This window comes from Dendrobates tinctorius, unplaced genomic scaffold (assembly GCF_039654945.1).
Source record: "Dendrobates tinctorius isolate UK_male_01 unplaced genomic scaffold, ASM3965494v1 ptg000315l, whole genome shotgun sequence".
NCBI lineage: Eukaryota > Metazoa > Chordata > Amphibia > Anura > Dendrobatidae > Dendrobates > Dendrobates tinctorius.
The window spans coordinates 1702683-1720383 of record NW_027361982.1 but is presented as its reverse complement, the minus strand read 5'-3'; the positions used below and the strand labels follow the sequence as shown (position 1 = coordinate 1720383).

Below are 17701 nucleotides of genomic sequence, written 5' to 3'. Positions count from 1 at the left end.
TATACTACAATGATATGTCTCCACACTGCTATACTACAATGATACGTCTCCACACTGCTATACTACAATGATACGTCTCCACACTACTATACTACAATGATATGTCTCCACACTACTATACTACAATCATACAAATCGACCCCACACCATTAAGGGTCTCTACTCTGCAGTGTTGGGGGCCTGTGCGTGGAGCCATATGCCGCTCTGTGCTGTATACGGCACTATCCTCCTATTGTGCCTCTGTAAGGCTAGTTTCACACTAGCGTTTATGAGCGCTTCGACGGCCTGCGCACGGCCGCCGCTAAGCCCCGCCCCTGCCGCGCCTCTGCCGGTAGCTCCGCCTACCGGCGCATGACGCTGCATGCTCCCTGCGTCCCCTATCTTTATCACTGGGGGCGCAGGCCGTGCGCAATATGCGTTTGGCGGCGCATGCGCCTTTTTGACGGTGCGCCGGCGCAACCAAACTGCAGCAGGTTGCGTTTGGCGCAGGTCGGCGCACCGTCAAAAAGGCGCATGCGCCGCCAAACGCATACTGCGCACGGCCTGCACCCCCAGTGATAAAGATAGGGGACGCAGGGCGCATGCAGCGTCATGCGCCGGTAGGCGGAGCTACCGGCGGAGGCGGAGGCGCAGCCGGGGCGGGGCTTAGCGGCGGCCGTGCGCAGGCCGTCGCTGCGCTCATAAACGCTAGTGTGAAACTAGCCTTATACGGCATCCGATGTAGCAGCCATATTTCTGCTGTTTCCCCACCGTCATGGCTGCCGTGCTACTGGTGTGAATGCACCTTGTGGATGTGAACCAAGGTTGTGACAAAAACTGGCCACACCTCGCACACACACACAATCCATAAAGGCGGCCATATTGACGCGATCTCCATGTGCGGTTGTATTCACGTGGCGGTTTTGTCACAGAGATCGTAAAGCAGCTTTCTAAATATTTTACTAAAGAAAAATAAAAAAAACATGAAATCACAAGAAAATTAGTAACACATCATGAAGACCAGATCCAGCGGGACGAGGATGATGAGGGTGATTTTGATTTGCGACCCTCTGACGTGATCAGGATCCGTCAGACCGTGGTGACTATAAAACGGATCGTGTGCTCAAATGATTATCACACATCTCCATGGAAACCACCGGAGCCTTTATGTCAGGGGTCCTCAAACTACGGCCCCTGGGCTACATGCGGCCCGCCGAGGACTTTTATCCGGCCCCCTGGGCCTGGCCGACATTGAACTTCACTGCAGTTCAATGCCAGCAGGCCCTGTAATCGCGGGCGGAACAAGGAGTCAGCGAGGAAAGGTGTTGCGCAGCCCTACGTATGCAGCGAGCACACACAGACGACCTGCGCGGCCTGATGACGTCACGCTGCCTCTGCCAGAAGAAGACGGAGTTGAGTGGGCGCCTCTTCAGAGCAGGTGAGTACTGGTATTTTTTTTTAACCCCGGATCCTATTGGGGACCTGTGCTCCTATTAGGGGCATTTACCTGCCTATCGGGGACTCTCACACCACACCAGTCTTAGCCAGAGGTAAAAGTGGAGTCCCACCAATATGGGCACTGTTGAGGCTGCATTGATGGACAGTGCAGTCTGTATGTCTCTGTGTGGGCAATTTTATTGTTGCTATATTGTTTTTGTACCGCTGTGTATATATATATATAGGTATATATATATTGGTATTTTACTAATAGCAATTTGGAATCCCTAGGAAACAATGACATCAAGAAAGAGGAAAAATTGACGCAAAGTGTAGGGTATTCAAAGAACCCCTTGAAAAATTTGTAAGTTTGTTGATTTAACTTTACTTCTTCATTTTAAATTTGCATTTTTTCCTGTTTTGTTGTTTTACTTCAAAATAAGATGCAGTATGTGCAGTGTGCATAGGAATTTGTTCAATATTTTTTTTTAAACTATATTCCGGCCCTCCAATGGTCTGAGGAACTATGATCTGGCCCCCTGTTTAAGTTTGAGGACCACTGCTTTATGTGGAGCCATGATCGAGGCCTCCCTCGTCCGGTCCAGGTTATCATCACCGCAGCCTCACCTGGGCTCACATTATCGCTGGCTGCCGGGATCATGGCCTCAGTGTGTAGGAAGGTGGCAGCTGCCAGCAGTGTCTGGGGACTGGAAAACTGCTCATCCAGCCATCCCCCCAATGCGGTGGCCGCCATGATTAGCTAGTTAAGCAGGTCTGACCACTGACTTTTCAGGTACCTGGTTTTGTAGATTGGGTGCATAATTTTGATTTTTTGTGTGTGTGTTCCATTTTTGGTGGTACTGTGATTGTACAGAGGTTGGTCGGTTGCTTGGACCCTCGTTGTCTCCTCGGGTGGGGCGATGATGGTGGATGTAGAATGTGACACTCCTCTTCACACCTGGTGGCGATTTTCTGGTCAGCAAATACTGAAGTATAAGATCTGCAGGAGGAGACGCAGCCAGGGAGACATGGAGTCCCAGCCGCTCCTGAGGCCCGAGCAGGACGCCCGTGGCTGGGTGTGCGTACGTCGGGGGCTGCTGGTGCTTTTCTGGGTATTACTTGCTGCGCTGCTTAGTTCTGCCATCGCCATTCTTGCCCAGGCGTACGTGCCGCCTCCACCAAGCGTGTGGCACCAACGCCGAGTGATCTGCCGCATCGCAGGACTGGCGCCACAGACCGGTAAGTTATATGCGGGACCCCCCACCCCACCTGCAATGTGTGACGGAGGGGGGGCAGTGATGTCAGGCTTGTGATTCTCTCTGGGTGACATGAAACTACAAACCCCACTGTGTGGGGGCAGCGTGTGTTATGTGGGGGCAGTCTGACCTGTCCCCTCTACCCATCTCTTGCCCCCCCCCCCCATGTCTTACAGATGTGATGCACAGAATACGAGAGGCGTCATCCTTGGGGTGTGGTGGTCTCATACTCCCCCATGAAGAGGTGACTAATGGGAGTGTGAGAGGTCAGGTGACCGAGGGGCAGAAATACGGTAAGTGGCTGTGGCGGTCTGTAGGGCTGCGCTGAGTGACCAGGCCCGGAGTCGTAATCACCTCTGTGGTCTTCACGTTCCCAGGTCTCCACATCATCCTGGAGGTCCGGATACTGGAGGAGTATGATGGCCATCAAGTCCAGAGGCTGAAGGTGATGTTCCCCAACTTTGTGATGTCATACAGTCTATGGGAGATGCTCATACATGAGATTGTGGGGAGAGAATGGAAGACTCTGTTCACACACTTTTTTTTTCTTGTGCCTTTTGGAGCAGATTCTCTTCTGTATATTAATTTCCCTTTCTGGATTTTCTCCATAAACTTGGAGATTTAGTTATTTATGTTTTTTTAAAAAAAAAAAAAGCAAAAGTAATCTGCACTTGACTTTATCAATGAAGTTTGATCACCGCTAAGCAGCGGGGACGTGTCCAACACAAAGCAGTATATTTAGCACCTGATCACAGGGAGGAAAAACCAAAGCAGCTGAGAAAAATGTAACTTTAAAAAACGCAATGAATCTAATTTCTGTAATTGGTGCAGAAAATCTGCAGCATCAAAAACTCATTGTGGGAAGTTGGCCAAAAGCCTTGCGGTCTGCAGGTCATGGAGAGCTCAGCATCAGGCAGCTGCATCTAAAGGCGGCCACTTATTAGGGGCTCAGGTGCGGATATCTGCAGCGGTTCTCTGCTGCATTGAGATAGGAAACCCAGACACCCCTGTAATAAAACGTACACACGGGATGTAATATTGGCACTGATGAGCGTCCAGAGACTATCGTGGAATTCCATGGATTTAGTGTTCTGAGGCGAGAAGATAAATCTGAGCCAGTATAGAAATGGCCCATACAATATGGTGCAAATCTGACTGCTCAGAAGACAAGAGCGCCCCCTCCTGTTGGAGGAATTCTGTTTCCAGAAATGAACAGTCTTCTTTACTGTAAGAGCAGACAAGCTGTGGAGAAAGGAGATGAACCTTACAGGGGAGGACAGAATGGTTCATTGATAAACTCTGGTGTGGCTGTATGACCCTTTATTCCTCCACGAGGGGGCGCACTTCCATTTTACACATTCACACCACTGTTCCTCAATGAACCATCTTGGCCTTTCTGCTCTTGCTGTAAAGAACCCTGTTCGTTTCTTCAGTAGGATCTCTCACCTGTTTGTGTCTTAGTCATGATCAGTCATCTTTACTGAAGCTAGAGATGGGAAACCTCTGGAAAGAATGAAAGGAGTCTCAGAGAAGCTGTGTGTAGCACAGGAAAGAAGGTTCTGTCTGCCAAGATGGGCGGGCTTTTTTACTGTAAGAGTGGTGACACTGTAGATATTATTACCATCACAGCAGTTATTAAAAAATATCTGTCATCCGCTACAAATTTCACAGCCCTCCTACACACTCCAGCGCTGTGGCCCCTCGGCTTTAGTAACTTGAACCCATCTTGTGCAGGACTCTGCCCGGAGCTGGATGGAAGATGGAGTATCTGGGTTCCAGCTTTTAGGTGACAAGAAAACAACTGTAATGATGGTGAGAGGGGAAATGAAGTACTGTCAGCACTAGTACTTGGGGGTGGGGGGGGCTGACAACTCAGTGATGTCATAAGCAGGGGGCGGGGCTGACAACTCAGTGATATCATCACCAGGGGGCGGGGCTGTGACTACATCTGATCTAACATCACATCACTTTGATAGTTGTTCGGGGAACAGTTTTGGACACTTGTACTATAGTCGGTGACTACGATACGTCTTGATTTTTTGCAGATATCTCAGATCCTCCTGAATGAAGTAGAAATTGCCGGCGAGGAGGAAAGGTGACAACCGAGTAATCGCACAGTGACGTATCCACGCAAAAGCAAAATTTCTAACAAAACTCTATAATTAGGCTAATCCTGCTTCCTAATTGGCTGTGTGATGACGAGGATGCACCCAAAAATAAGTCCCAACTTCTGTGCACCTGTCCGCTACTCAACTGGAACCTGCAACCGTTCACTTTGGGGTCAGACATGAAGGATCTGGCCTGGGAGGTGAGTGGGGAATGGGGGAGGGGAAGGGCACTTCATAAAGTAACCTCTCATTTTCTGCAGGTGACACCTGACGACACTGATTCTCTGGAGTTGAGACAATTCCTGGCTGTAACCCTACCTGGAACCGTCATACTGTCCCTGAACCAGGTGTGTCACCTCGGGGTCAGCAAACGAGCCACAGACCCGATAAGGGTCACACATACTGAGATATGTATCGCACATCAGAAAGACTGAGACACTATCACACAGCTGAAAAAGATATAGTGGGAACAGCACTGTACATGGGGGCAGTATTATAGTAGTTATATTCTTGTACGTAGGGGCACTATTATAGTAGTTATATTCTTGCACATAGGAGCAGTATTATAGTAGTTATATTCTTGTACATAGGGGGCAGTATTATAGTAGTTATATTCTTGTACATAGGGCGCAGTATTATAGTAGTTATATTCTTGTACATAGGGGGCAGTATTATAGTAGTTATATTCTTGTACATAGGGGGCAGTATTATAGTAGTTATATTCTTGTACATAGGGGGCAGTATTATAGTAGTTATATTCTTGTACATAGGGGGCAGTATTATAGTAGTTATATTCTTGTACGTAGGGGCAGTATTATAGTAGTTATATTCTTGTACATAGGAGCAGTATTATAGTAGTTATATTCTTGCACGTAGGAGCAGTATTATAGTAGTTATATTCTTGCACATAGGAGCAGTATTATAGTAGTTATATTCTTGTACATAGGGGGCAGTATTATAGTAGTTATATTCTTGTACATAGGGGGCAGTATTATAGTAGTTATATTCTTGCACGTAGGAGCAGTATTATAGTAGTTATATTCTTGCACATAGGAGCAGTATTATAGTAGTTATATTCTTGTACATAGGGGGCAGTATTATAGTAGTTATATTCTTGTACATAGGGGGCAGTATTATAGTAGTTATATTCTTGTACATAGGGGCAGTATTATAGTAGTTATATTCTTGTACATAGGGGCAGTATTATAGTAGTTATATTCTTGCACATAGGGGGCAGTATTATAGTAGTTATATTCTTGTACGTAGGGGCAGTATTATAGTAGTTATATTCTTGTACGTAGGGGCAGTATTATAGTAGTTATATTCTTGTACGTAGGGGCAGCATTATAGTAGTTATATTCTTGCACATAGGGGGCAGTATTATAGAAGTTATATTCTTGTACACAGGGGCAGTATTATAGTAGTTATATTCTTGTATGTAGGGGCAGTATTATAGTAGTTATATTCTTGTACATAGGGGGCAGTATTATAGTAGTTATATTCTTGTACATAGGGGGCAGTATTATAGTAGTTATATTCTTGTAGTTAGGGAGCAGTATTATAGTAGTTATATTCTTGTACATAGGGGCAGTATTAGGGTGCGTGCAAACGTTGCGGATTCTGCTGCGGATTTATCTGCGGATTAGCCTGCGGTTAGACACCTGTACAATAGAGCAGGTGTAAAACTGCAGCGGGTTCGGCACAAAGAAGTGACATGCTGCGGATTTGAAACCGCAGCAAATTCGCGCTGAAAAATCCGCAGCATGTGCACAGCAGTTTTCATTTTCCATAGAAAATAAAGGTACTGTACAATGCAGCAGAAACTGCTGCGGATCCGCAGGGCCAAATCCGCTGCGGATCCACAGCAGAATCCGCAACGTGTGCACACACTCTTATAATAGTTATATTCTTGCACATAGGAGCAGTATTATAGTAATTATAGTCTTGTATATAGGGGGCAGTATTATATTAGTTATATTCTTGTACGTAGGGGCAGTATTATAGTAGTTATATTCTTGTGAATGGCACAGTATTACAGTAGTTTATATTCTTGTATATAGGGGCAGTATTATAGTAGTTATATTCTTGTACATAGGGATCAGTATTATAGTAGTTATATTCTTGTATATAGGGGGGCAGTATTATAGTAGTTATATTCTTGTATATAGGGGGGCAGTATTATAGTAATTATATTCTTGTACGTAGGGGGCAGTATTATAATCTACACGAATTGAGTGCTTTTGCATAGTGAGAACTTCCTGATAATCTGTCCCAGTTGATGCCTTTTTCCTCATTGTCTCCACAGTCCCTCCCGCCGCCCTCCTGGCTCCGTTCTCTTCTCCACCTGCGATACCAGAACCCTGCGCTCTACTCTGGTTGGCTGCAGCTTTTATCTAATGGCTCCTCTTACAGTGCATTATCCTCCTGGGCCTGTTCCACGCTTTTAGTCCTTATTGGGCCTTCTGATCGATCACACAATGTGTCTCTGCGATTTCCCTATTTCTCAAACTCTGTTCGATTATTGTTGACTACCAAACTGGAGCGCAACAGAGGTCAGCTGCTCCAGGACAGCGTGCAGCTGGCGCCAGGTGAAGCTCAGCTCATCCGCCTGATACCACAATGAAACTTTTTTTTTTTTTTTTTTTTTTTTTCACTTTATTAAATAATTTTTGTGATATGTAACGAGCAGGTTGTCGGTCTGTATTTCTGATTGACATCAATTTGTTTCAGAAGATGGCATCCTTTCCTGACGTCTGCAGGGTCGGGCTCTTGTTTTTCTTTGTGTGTGTCTGTACTACTCTGGTGTCTCAGCTGTTATCTGTAAATGCAGTTCACCCAACCAACCCCCAGGGGTCACTTTAGAGTGTTGCAGGCCTGTACCTCCCCAGTGCTTCATTTGGAGTTTATACCCATTAGAAGCAATTCTTCATTGCAGCTCTGCACAAACCTATACAGGTGCATCTCACTAAATTAGAATATCAGCAAAGTGTTAATTTATTTCAGTTCTTCATTACAAAAAGTGAAACTCATATATTAGATGAGAGACACCAGACCCAGCAATGCAGATGAGCTGAAGGCTGCTATCAAAGCAACCTGGGATTCCATAACCCCTCAGCAGTGCCACAGGCTGATCGCCTCCATGCCACCCCGCAATGATGCTGTAGTTGATGCAAAAGGAGCCCCGACCAAGTACTGAGTGCATCTACTGAACATACATTTCAGATTTTACAATCATTTTTCAAGCTGGTGTTATAAAGTATTCTAATTTACTGAGATAATGACTTTTGGGTTTTCATTGGCTGTAAACCATAATCATCAACATGCGTCCCTTATATTTTGGGATCTGTCTGCTCCGCAGAGTCTTTGGGGAAGATTAATGAAATCAAAGCTGCTGTGTGATTGGTTGATGATTGAGAAGTTCTAAATATTTTCCATGTGGATTTAGACTTTATGTGGAGTATCATGCGGCCACCTGCCAGGTGTGCGCTCCCCTCCCTCCATACTGTACAAACCCCTGGGGGCTGCAGATCCTGGTGTGGGGGAAGGTGCATGTGGCGTTGCTGCTTTAAGTGGTGGGGCTGTGGCTTGTGGCCGCTTTAAGAGAAGGCAGATCCCAAAAGAGAGGAAGTGATAGCTTGTAACAGAGAGGAAAGAAAGAAACAGAGAGAAAGGGAGAGACAGAGGGATCCAGAGAGACAGATGCGTCTGTAGATCTGCACAGGGAGAGGCGGGAGGAGCAGAGCCAGGACAGGCTGAGGACATCCGCCCCGGCCAGGGAGGCTCTCAGGGGCCCTGGGAGGAGGCAGCTGGTGCAGGGGCCACTTCCTGCTATGCCCGGATAGCTGAGGGGCAGAGGACAGTTAGGGTGGGGGCAGCACAGGTGAGGGCACATTCCTACCAGGAGGAGGCGCCAGCAGCATGAGGTGAGAGCAGATCCTGTCCTGTCTGCCCCATGTGTGGTTATATAGACTGTCATATATATGGGTGTACACTGTATGTGGGGGCATTATAGATGGGTGTACACTGTATGTGGGGGCATTATAGATGGGTGTACACTGTATGTGGGGGCATTATAGATGGGTGTACACTGTATCCGGGGGTATTATAGATGGGTGTACACTGTATCCGGGGGTATTATAGATGGGTGTACACTGTATGTGGGGGCATTATAGATGGGTGTACACTGTATCCGGGGGTATTATAGATGGGTGTACACTGTATGTGGGGGCATTATAGATGGGTGTACACTGTATGTGGGGGCATTATAGATGGGTGTACACTGTATGTGGGGGCATTATAGACGGGTGTACACTGTATGTGGGGGTATTATAGATGGGTGTACACTGTATGTGGGGGCATTATAGATGGGTGTACACTGTATCCGGGGGTATTATAGATGGGTGTACACTGTATGTGGGGGCATTATAGATGGGTGTACACTGTATGTGGGGGCATTATAGATGGGTGTACACTGTATGTGGGGGTATTATAGATGGGTGTACACTGTATGTGGGGGCATTATAGATGGGTGTACACTGTATCCGGGGGTATTATAGATGGGTGTACACTGTATCCGGGGGTATTATAGATGGGTGTACACTGTATGTGGGGGCATTATAGATGGGTGTACACTGTATGTGGGGGCATTATAGATGGGTGTACACTGTATGTGGGGGCATTATAGATGGGTGTACACTGTATGTGGGGGCATTATAGATGGGTGTACACTGTATGTGGGGGCATTATAGATGGGTGTACACTGTATCCGGGGGTATTATAGATGGGTGTACACTGTATGTGGGGGGCATTATAGATGGGTGTACACTGTATCCGGGGGTATTATAGATGGGTGTACACTGTATCCGGGGGTATTATAGATGGGTGTACACTGTATGTGGGGGCATTATAGATGGGTGTACACTGTATCCGGGGGCATTATAGATGGGTGTACACTGTATGTGGGGGCATTATAGATGGGTGTACACTGTATCCGGGGGTATTATAGATGGGTGTACACTGTATGTGGGGGCATTATAGATGGGTGTACACTGTATGTGGGGGGCATTATAGATGGGTGTACACTGTATGTGGGGGGCATTATAGATGGGTGTACACTGTATGTGGGGGGCATTATAGATGGGTGTACACTGTATGTGGGGGGCATTATAGATGGGTGTACACTGTATGTGGGGGGCATTATAGATGGGTGTACACTGTATCCGGGGGTATATATGATTGTACACTGTATCCGGTAGTATTATATATGGGTGTATACTGTATTTGGGGGATGTATCATATATATGGGTGTATACTGTATCCGGGGGTATTATATATGGGTGTATACTGTATTTGGGGGATGTATCATATATATGGGTGTGTATACTGTATCCAGGGGTATATATGATTGTACACTGTATCGGGGGTATTATATATGGGTGTATACTGTATTTGGGGGATGTATCTTATAGATGGGTGTACACTGTATCCGGGGGTATTATATATGGGCGTATACTGTATTTGGGGGATGTATCATATATATGGGTGTATACTGTATCTGGGGGTATTATATATGGGTGTATACTGTATTTGGGGGATGTATCATATATATGGGTGTACACACTCTATCCGGGGGTATTATATACATGTGTATACTGTATCCGGGGGAATTATATAAGGTTGTACTGTATTCTGGGGGCTGTATCATATATGGGTGTATACTGTACCCTGGGGTATTATATATGGTTGTACACTATCCAGGGGTATTATATTTATGGGTGTATTGTATGCAGGGGTATTATTACATATTTATATAGCACCATTAATTGCACAGCGCTTTACAGATAGAATATGACTATATATACTATTACTGAGTGCAGTATACATGTGTATATAGTACCCAAGGGGCTATATATATTCAGTTCAAAGAAGTGTATATATATACTTTACCTGGGGGGCTAATATATATATATACAGAGCTATTATATGGGAATATACCATACCAGGGGATATATATGCTGTAGGCAGGGTTATTATATATGGCATATACTGTACTGAGGGTGTTATATTTTTTTATATATATAACATTTGGGAGTATACTGTACCTGGGGCTATTGTATATTGGCATTCTCTGTACCCAGGGGCTATTATTTATGGGTATAAACAATGAGTAGTTCATACCCAGGGGTATTATGTATAGGTATATATTGTACCTGGGGGTGTTATATATGGCTATACACTGAATACAGGGGTATTATTTATAATGCTTGGATGCCTATGACAGCACATCACTGTCTGTACCACCTACACACCTCTAGGGCACCTGGAGGATGGTGGCATGACGCTCCTCTCTATAACACCTGTAGGACGGTGACATCACGCTCCTCTCTATAACACCTGTAGGACGGTGACTTCACACTCCTTTCTATAACACCTGGAGGACGGTGACATCCCGCTCCTCTTTGTAACACCTGGAGGACGGTGATATCTCACTCCCCTAACACCTGAAAGACGGTGACATTCCGCTCCTCTTTAACACCTGGAGGATGGTGACATCACACTCCTCGCTATAACATCTGGAGGACGGTGACATCACGCTCCTCTCTATAACACCTTTAGGACGGTGATATCTCACTCCCCTCTCTAACACCTGAAAGACGGTGACATTCCGCTCCTCTTTAACACCTGGAGGATGGTGACATCACACTCCTCGCTATAACTCCTGGAGGATGGTGACATCACACTCCTCGCTATAACTCCTGGAGGACGGTGACATCCCGCTCCTCGCTATAACACCTGGAGGACGGTGACATCCCGCTCCTCTCTATAACACCTGGAGGACGGTGACATCCCGCTCCTCTCTGTAACACCTGGAGGACGGTGATATCTCATTCCCCTCTCTAACACCTGAAAGACGGTGACATTCCGCTCCTCTTTAACACCTGGAGGATGGTGACATCACGCTCCTTTCTATAACACCTGGAGGACGGTGACATCACGCTCCTTTCTATGACACCTGGAGGACGGTGACATCACGCTCTATGTAACACCTGGAGGACGGTGACATCTCACTCCTCTACCACCTGAAAGACGGTGACATCACGCTCCTCTCTATAACACCTGGGTGACAGTGCCATCACGCTCCTCTCTATAACACCTGGAGGACGGTGACATCACGCTCCCCTCTATAACACCTGGAGGACGGTGACTTCACACTCCTTTCTATAACACCTGGAGGACGGTGACATCCCGCTCCTCTTTGTAACACCTGGAGGACGGTGACATCCCGCTCCTCTTTGTAACACCTGGAGGATGGTGACATCACGCTCCTCTCTATAACATCTGGGTGACGATGATATCACGCTCCCCTCTATAACACCTGGAGGACGGTGACCTCACGCTCCCCTCTATAACACCTGGAGGACGGTGACTTCACACTCCTTTCTATAATACCTGGAGGACGGTGACATCACACTCCTTTCTATAACACCTGGAGGACGGTGACATCCCGCTCCTCTCTATAACATCTGGGTGACGATGATATCACGCTCCTCTCTATAACACCTGGAGGACGGTGACATCACGCTCCTCTCTATAACACCTGGAGGATGGTGACATCACGCTCCTCTCTATAACATCTGGGTGACGATGATATCACGCTCCTCTCTATAACACCTGGAGGACGGTGACATCACGCTCCTCTCTATAACACCTGGAGGACGGTGACATCACGCTCCTCTCTATAACACCTGGAGGACGGTGACATCACGCTCCTCTCTATAACACCTGGAGGACGGTGACATCACGCTCCTCTCTATAACACCTGGAGGACGGAGACATCACGCTGCTTTCTATAACAACTGGTGGACGGTGACTTCAGTCTCCTCTCTATAACACTGTGAGGAGGGTGGGTGGCATCACACTCCTCTTTATAACACCTGGAGGGTGGGTGACATCACGCTCATTTCTATAACACCTGGAGGACTGTGATCACACTCTTCTCTATAACACCTGAGTGACGGTAACTTCACACTTATCTCTATAACACCTGGAGGACGGTGACATCCCGCTCCTCTCTATAACACCGTGCGGAGGGTGGGTAGCATCACAATCCTCTTTATAACGCCTGGAGGGTGGGTGACATCACGCTCGTTTCTATAACACCTGGTCGATGGTGGCATCATTCTCTAACATCTGGAGGACAGTGACATCACGCTCCTCTTTATAACATCTGGAGGACAGTGACATCCCGCTCCTCTTTATAACATCTGGAGGAAGGTGACATCACGCTCTTTTCTATAACACCTGGAGGACGGTGACATCACGCTCCTCTCTATAACACCTGGAGGACGGTGACATCACGCTCCTCTCTATAACACCTGGAGGACGGTGACATCACGCTCCTCTCTATAACACCTGGAGGACGGTGACATCACGCTCCTCTCTATAACACCTGGAGGACGGTGACATCACGCTCCTCTCTATAACATCTGGAGGACGGTGACGTCACGCTCCTCTCTATAACATCTGGAGGACGGTGACGTCACGCTCCTCTCTATAACACCTGGTGGACGGTGACATCACGCTCCTCTCTATAACACCTGGTGGACGGTGACATCACGCTCCTTTCTATAACACCTGGAGGACGGTGACATCACGCTCCTTTCTATAACACCTGGAGGACGGTGACATCACGCTCCTTTCTATAACACCTGGAGGACGGTGACATCACGCTCCTTTCTATAACACCTGGAGGACGGTGACATCACGCTCCTTTCTATAACACCTGGAGGACGGTGACATCACGCTCCTTTCTATAACACCTGGAGGACGGTGACATTCCGCTCATTTCTATAACACCTGGTGGACGGTGTCATCACGCTCCTCTCTATAACACCATGAGGAAGGTGACACTCCGCTCCTCTTTATAACACCTGGAGGACCGTGACATCATACTCCTCTTTGTAAGACCTGGAGGACGGTGACTTCATGCTCCTCTTTATAACACCTGAAGGACGGTGGCATCTCTCTCCTCTCTATAACACTGTGAGGAGGGTGGGTAGCATCACACTCCTCTTTATAACACCTGGAGGGCGGGTGACATCACGCTCGTTTCTATAACACCTGGAGGACGGTGATATCACACTCCTCTCTATAACACCTGAGTGACGGTGACATCACGCTTATCTCTATAACACCTGGAGGACGGTGACATCCCGCTCCTCTCTATAACAATGAGGAGGGTGGGTGACATCACGCTCCTCTTTATAACACCTGGAGGGTGGGTGACATCACGCTCGTTTCTATAACACCTCGTCGACGGTGACATCATTCTCTAACATCTGGAGGACAGTGACATCACCCTCTTCTCTATAACACCTGGAGGACGGTGACATCCTGCTCCTTTCTATAACACCTGGAGGACGGAGACATCATGCTCCTTTCTATAACACCTTGTGGACGGTGACATCATGCTCCTCTCTATAACACCGTGAGGAGGGTGGGTGACATCATGCTCCTTTTTATAACACCTGGTCGACGGTGACATCATGCTCTTCTCTATAACACCAGGAGGACGGTGACTTCCCGCTCCTCTCTACACCACCTCGAGGACGGTGACATCACGCTTGTTTCTATAACACCTGGAGGACGGTGATATCACTCTCTATAACACCTGGGTGACAGTGACATCACACTCTTCTCTATACCACCTGTAGGACTCCTTTCTATAACATCTGGAGGATGGTGACGTCCCGCTCCCTTTTATAACATCTGGAGGATGGTGACGTCCCGCTCCCTTTTATAACACCTGGAGGACGATGATATCACGCTCCTCTCTATAACACTGAGGAGGGTGGTGATATCACGCTCCTCTTTATAACATCTGGAGGACGGTGACATCACGCTCTCCTCTAACACCTGCAGGATGGTGACATCACACTCTTCTATAACACCTGGAGGATGGTGACATCACACTCTTCTATAACACCTGGAGGACGGTGACATCACGCATCTCTCTATAACATCAGGATGACGGTGACATGACGCTCCTCTCTAGAACACCTGGATGATGGTGACATCACGCTCTTCTCCATAACACCTAGGTGACCGTCAGACTGGGCAGTATTGTGTTATTATTTTTGGTGCCTTGTGCTCATTCCTTTTACTTCCTTTTTCCCTCCCTCTTCTCAGTCATTGTGGTAGCTCCCGTCAGCTTCTCATAGCCTTATATAGACAAAACCACAACATGCAGCGGGGGGGAGGGGGGTGGAGGCGGATAGCAGAGGGAAAGCCACATTTTTATTTTTGTTTTGTGTGTCTGACAGTTTAGATGAAATGTGACACGTTCTGTGCGGCTTTATGTACCGCGCTGTCTGCTGTAACCCGGGGTGCAGTCCTGTCTGCTGTCACGTTATATTCACACGTTATTTATAGCCTCCGGTCCATTATCACTTGAGCCAGACCAGTTATAAGGTTATCCGGGGAAGATGGGGGTGAGGTTCTGTATGTAACACACTATAGTAGGAGGGTGTGATGTCATCACTGTGTATGATGTCACCGCTCTTGTGCTGCCTGTGCCTGGTGTGGACTGTATGCTGCATGAATGGGTCTGACCGCTGACGATGTGAGGCCGGGGTCAGGAGTGGACTTCCTGGGGTCCGGCCAGGGGTGATAACGGTTCTGATGTGACTGGGCGTCCACAGGGTGGGACACCGCAACACTGATGGAGAGTGTTGTGACCCTCCAGGAGTTGTAGTGGGGGTGATAGTCATGAATTTCTTTGCTCATCAGCTTCCTCTACTCTGCAGTGAGACACCGGTGATCACGGCCAGAGCCACCGTCATGGTCTACGATGATTCCAGTAAGAAGTGGATCAATTCCGGGACTGGCCCAGCCGGACACAGCCGAGTCCAGCTCTACTACAGCGCAGGGGGCCAGTCATACCGCGTGGTGGGGAGGAAGCAGCCTGATCAGCAGGTACAGCCTGGGGATATCATGTGTGTATGTAACATCTATGTGTAATGTGTATATGTGCTATATACGTAAGTAGTATGTGTGTGTATGCACCAGGTGTGTATCATGTACTATATACTGTATGTGTAGTGTATACTGTGAAGGAAATAAGTATTTGATTCCTTGCTGATTTTGTAAGTTTGCCCACTGACAAAGACATGAACAGTCTGTAATTTTAAGGGAAGGTTAATTTTAACACTGAGAGATAGAATATCAAAAATAAAATCCAGAATATCACATTGTATAAATTATATACATGTATTTGCATTTTGCAGTGAGATATAAGTATAAGACTTAATACTTGGTGGCAAAACCCTTGTTGGCAAGCACAGGAGTCAGACTTTTTTTTACAGTTCATGATGAGGTTTGCGCACATGTCAGGAGGAATTTTGGTCCACTCCCCTTGCAGATCGTCTCAAAATCATTAAGATTTTGAGGCTGTCGCTTGGCAATTTGGAGCTTCAACTCCCTCCATAAGTTTTCTTTGGGATTAAGGTCTGGAGACTGGCTAGGCCACTCCATGACCTTAATGTGCTTCTTTTTGAGCCACTCCTTTGTTGCCTTGGCTGTATGTTTTGGGTCATTGTCTTGCTGGAAGACCCAGCCACGACCCATTTTTAATGTCCTGGCGGAGGGACGGAGGTTGTCACTCAGGATTTTACGGTACATGGCTCCATCAATTCTCTCATTGATGCGGTGAAGTAGTCCTGTGCCCATAGCAGAGAAACAACCCTAAAACGTAATGTTTCCACCTCCATGCTTGACAGTGGGGACGGTGTTCTTTGAGTCATAGGCAGCATTTCTATTCCTCCAAACACGGCGAGTTGAGTTAATGCCAAAGAGCTCAATTTTTGTCTCATCCAACCACAGCACCTTCTCCCAATCACTCAAAGAAGCATCCAGGTATTCATTGGCAAACTTCAGACGGGCCTGCACAAGTGCCTTCTTAAGCAGGGGGACCTTGCGAGTACTGTGGGATTTTAAACCTATACGGCGTAATGTGTTACCAATGGTTTTCTTGGTGACTGTGGTCCCAGCTATCTTGAGATCATTAACAAGTTCCCCCCCCCCCCGTGTAGTTTTAGGCTAATCTCTCACCTTCCTCACGATCAAGGATACCCCACGAGGTGAGATTTTGCATGGTGCCCAAGATCGATTATGATTGACAGCCATTTTGTATTTCTTCCATTTTCTTCCTATTGCACTGTTGTCTCCTTCTCACTCAGCGTCTTACTTAGGGTTTTGTAGCCCATTCAAGCTTTGTGCAGGTCTATGATCTTGTCCCTGACATCCTTCTAAAGCTTTTGTCTTGCCCATGTTGTAGAGGTTAGAGTCTGACTGATTAATTGAGTCTGTAGACAGGAGTCTTTTATAAAGGTGATTATGTAAGACAGCTGTCTTTAATGTAGGTAACAAGTTGATTAGGAGCGTCTAACTGGCTTGTAGGAGGCAAAACTCTTAATGGTTGGTAGGGGATCAAATACTTATTTCTCAATGCAAAATGCAAATAAATTTATATAATTTATACAATGTGATTTTCTGGATTTTATTTTTGATATTCTATCTCTCAATGTTAAATTTAACCTACACTTAAAAAATTATAGACTGTTCATTGTCAGTGGGCAAACTACAAAATCAGCAAGGGATCAAATACTTATTTCCCCTGCTGTATATGTATTATGTATCAAGTATGTATTTTACATCTATGTGTCATGTGTATATGTACCATATATGTTAGTAGTATATGTGTGTGTATGCACCTGGTGTGTTTCAGGTAAGGCTACAATAAATCAAATTGGTGTACTACTGTTTTCCAGCGTATCATAATTGCTGTGTTCTGTAACTGCATGATAGACAGTCGTCCATAAAGTGGATCCTGCATCTATTAGATTAAAAGGGGTCCCCTTTAAT

General features: G+C 46.6%; 2 protein-coding genes across 3 annotated transcripts in view; both read left to right on the top strand.

Moving 5' to 3' along the window:
- Nucleotides 1–743: 743 nt before the first annotated feature.
- Nucleotides 744–8036, top strand: LOC141073786 (uncharacterized). The gene is made up of 10 exons (XM_073561204.1): nt 744–1417; nt 1708–1780; nt 2291–2655; nt 2849–2965; nt 3050–3117; nt 4407–4484; nt 4718–4767; nt 4839–4980; nt 5041–5127; nt 7086–8036. The coding sequence occupies exons 1-10, from the start codon at nt 1321–1323 to the stop codon at nt 7401–7403; spliced, it is 1395 nt and encodes a 464-aa protein (XP_073417305.1). The 5' UTR covers nt 744–1320; the 3' UTR covers nt 7404–8036.
- Nucleotides 8037–8388: 352 nt separating this feature from the next.
- VASP (vasodilator stimulated phosphoprotein) overlaps nt 8389–17701 on the top strand; it is a 38634-nt gene continuing 29321 nt past the window's right edge. For both annotated transcript variants that reach the window (XM_073561209.1, XM_073561208.1), the window contains exons 1-2: nt 8389–8703; nt 15586–15754. In XM_073561209.1, coding sequence (XP_073417310.1) covers nt 8699–8703; nt 15586–15754 — 174 coding nt within the window. In that variant the 5' untranslated portion in view covers nt 8389–8698. The remainder of the gene's footprint in view (nt 8704–15585; nt 15755–17701) is intronic.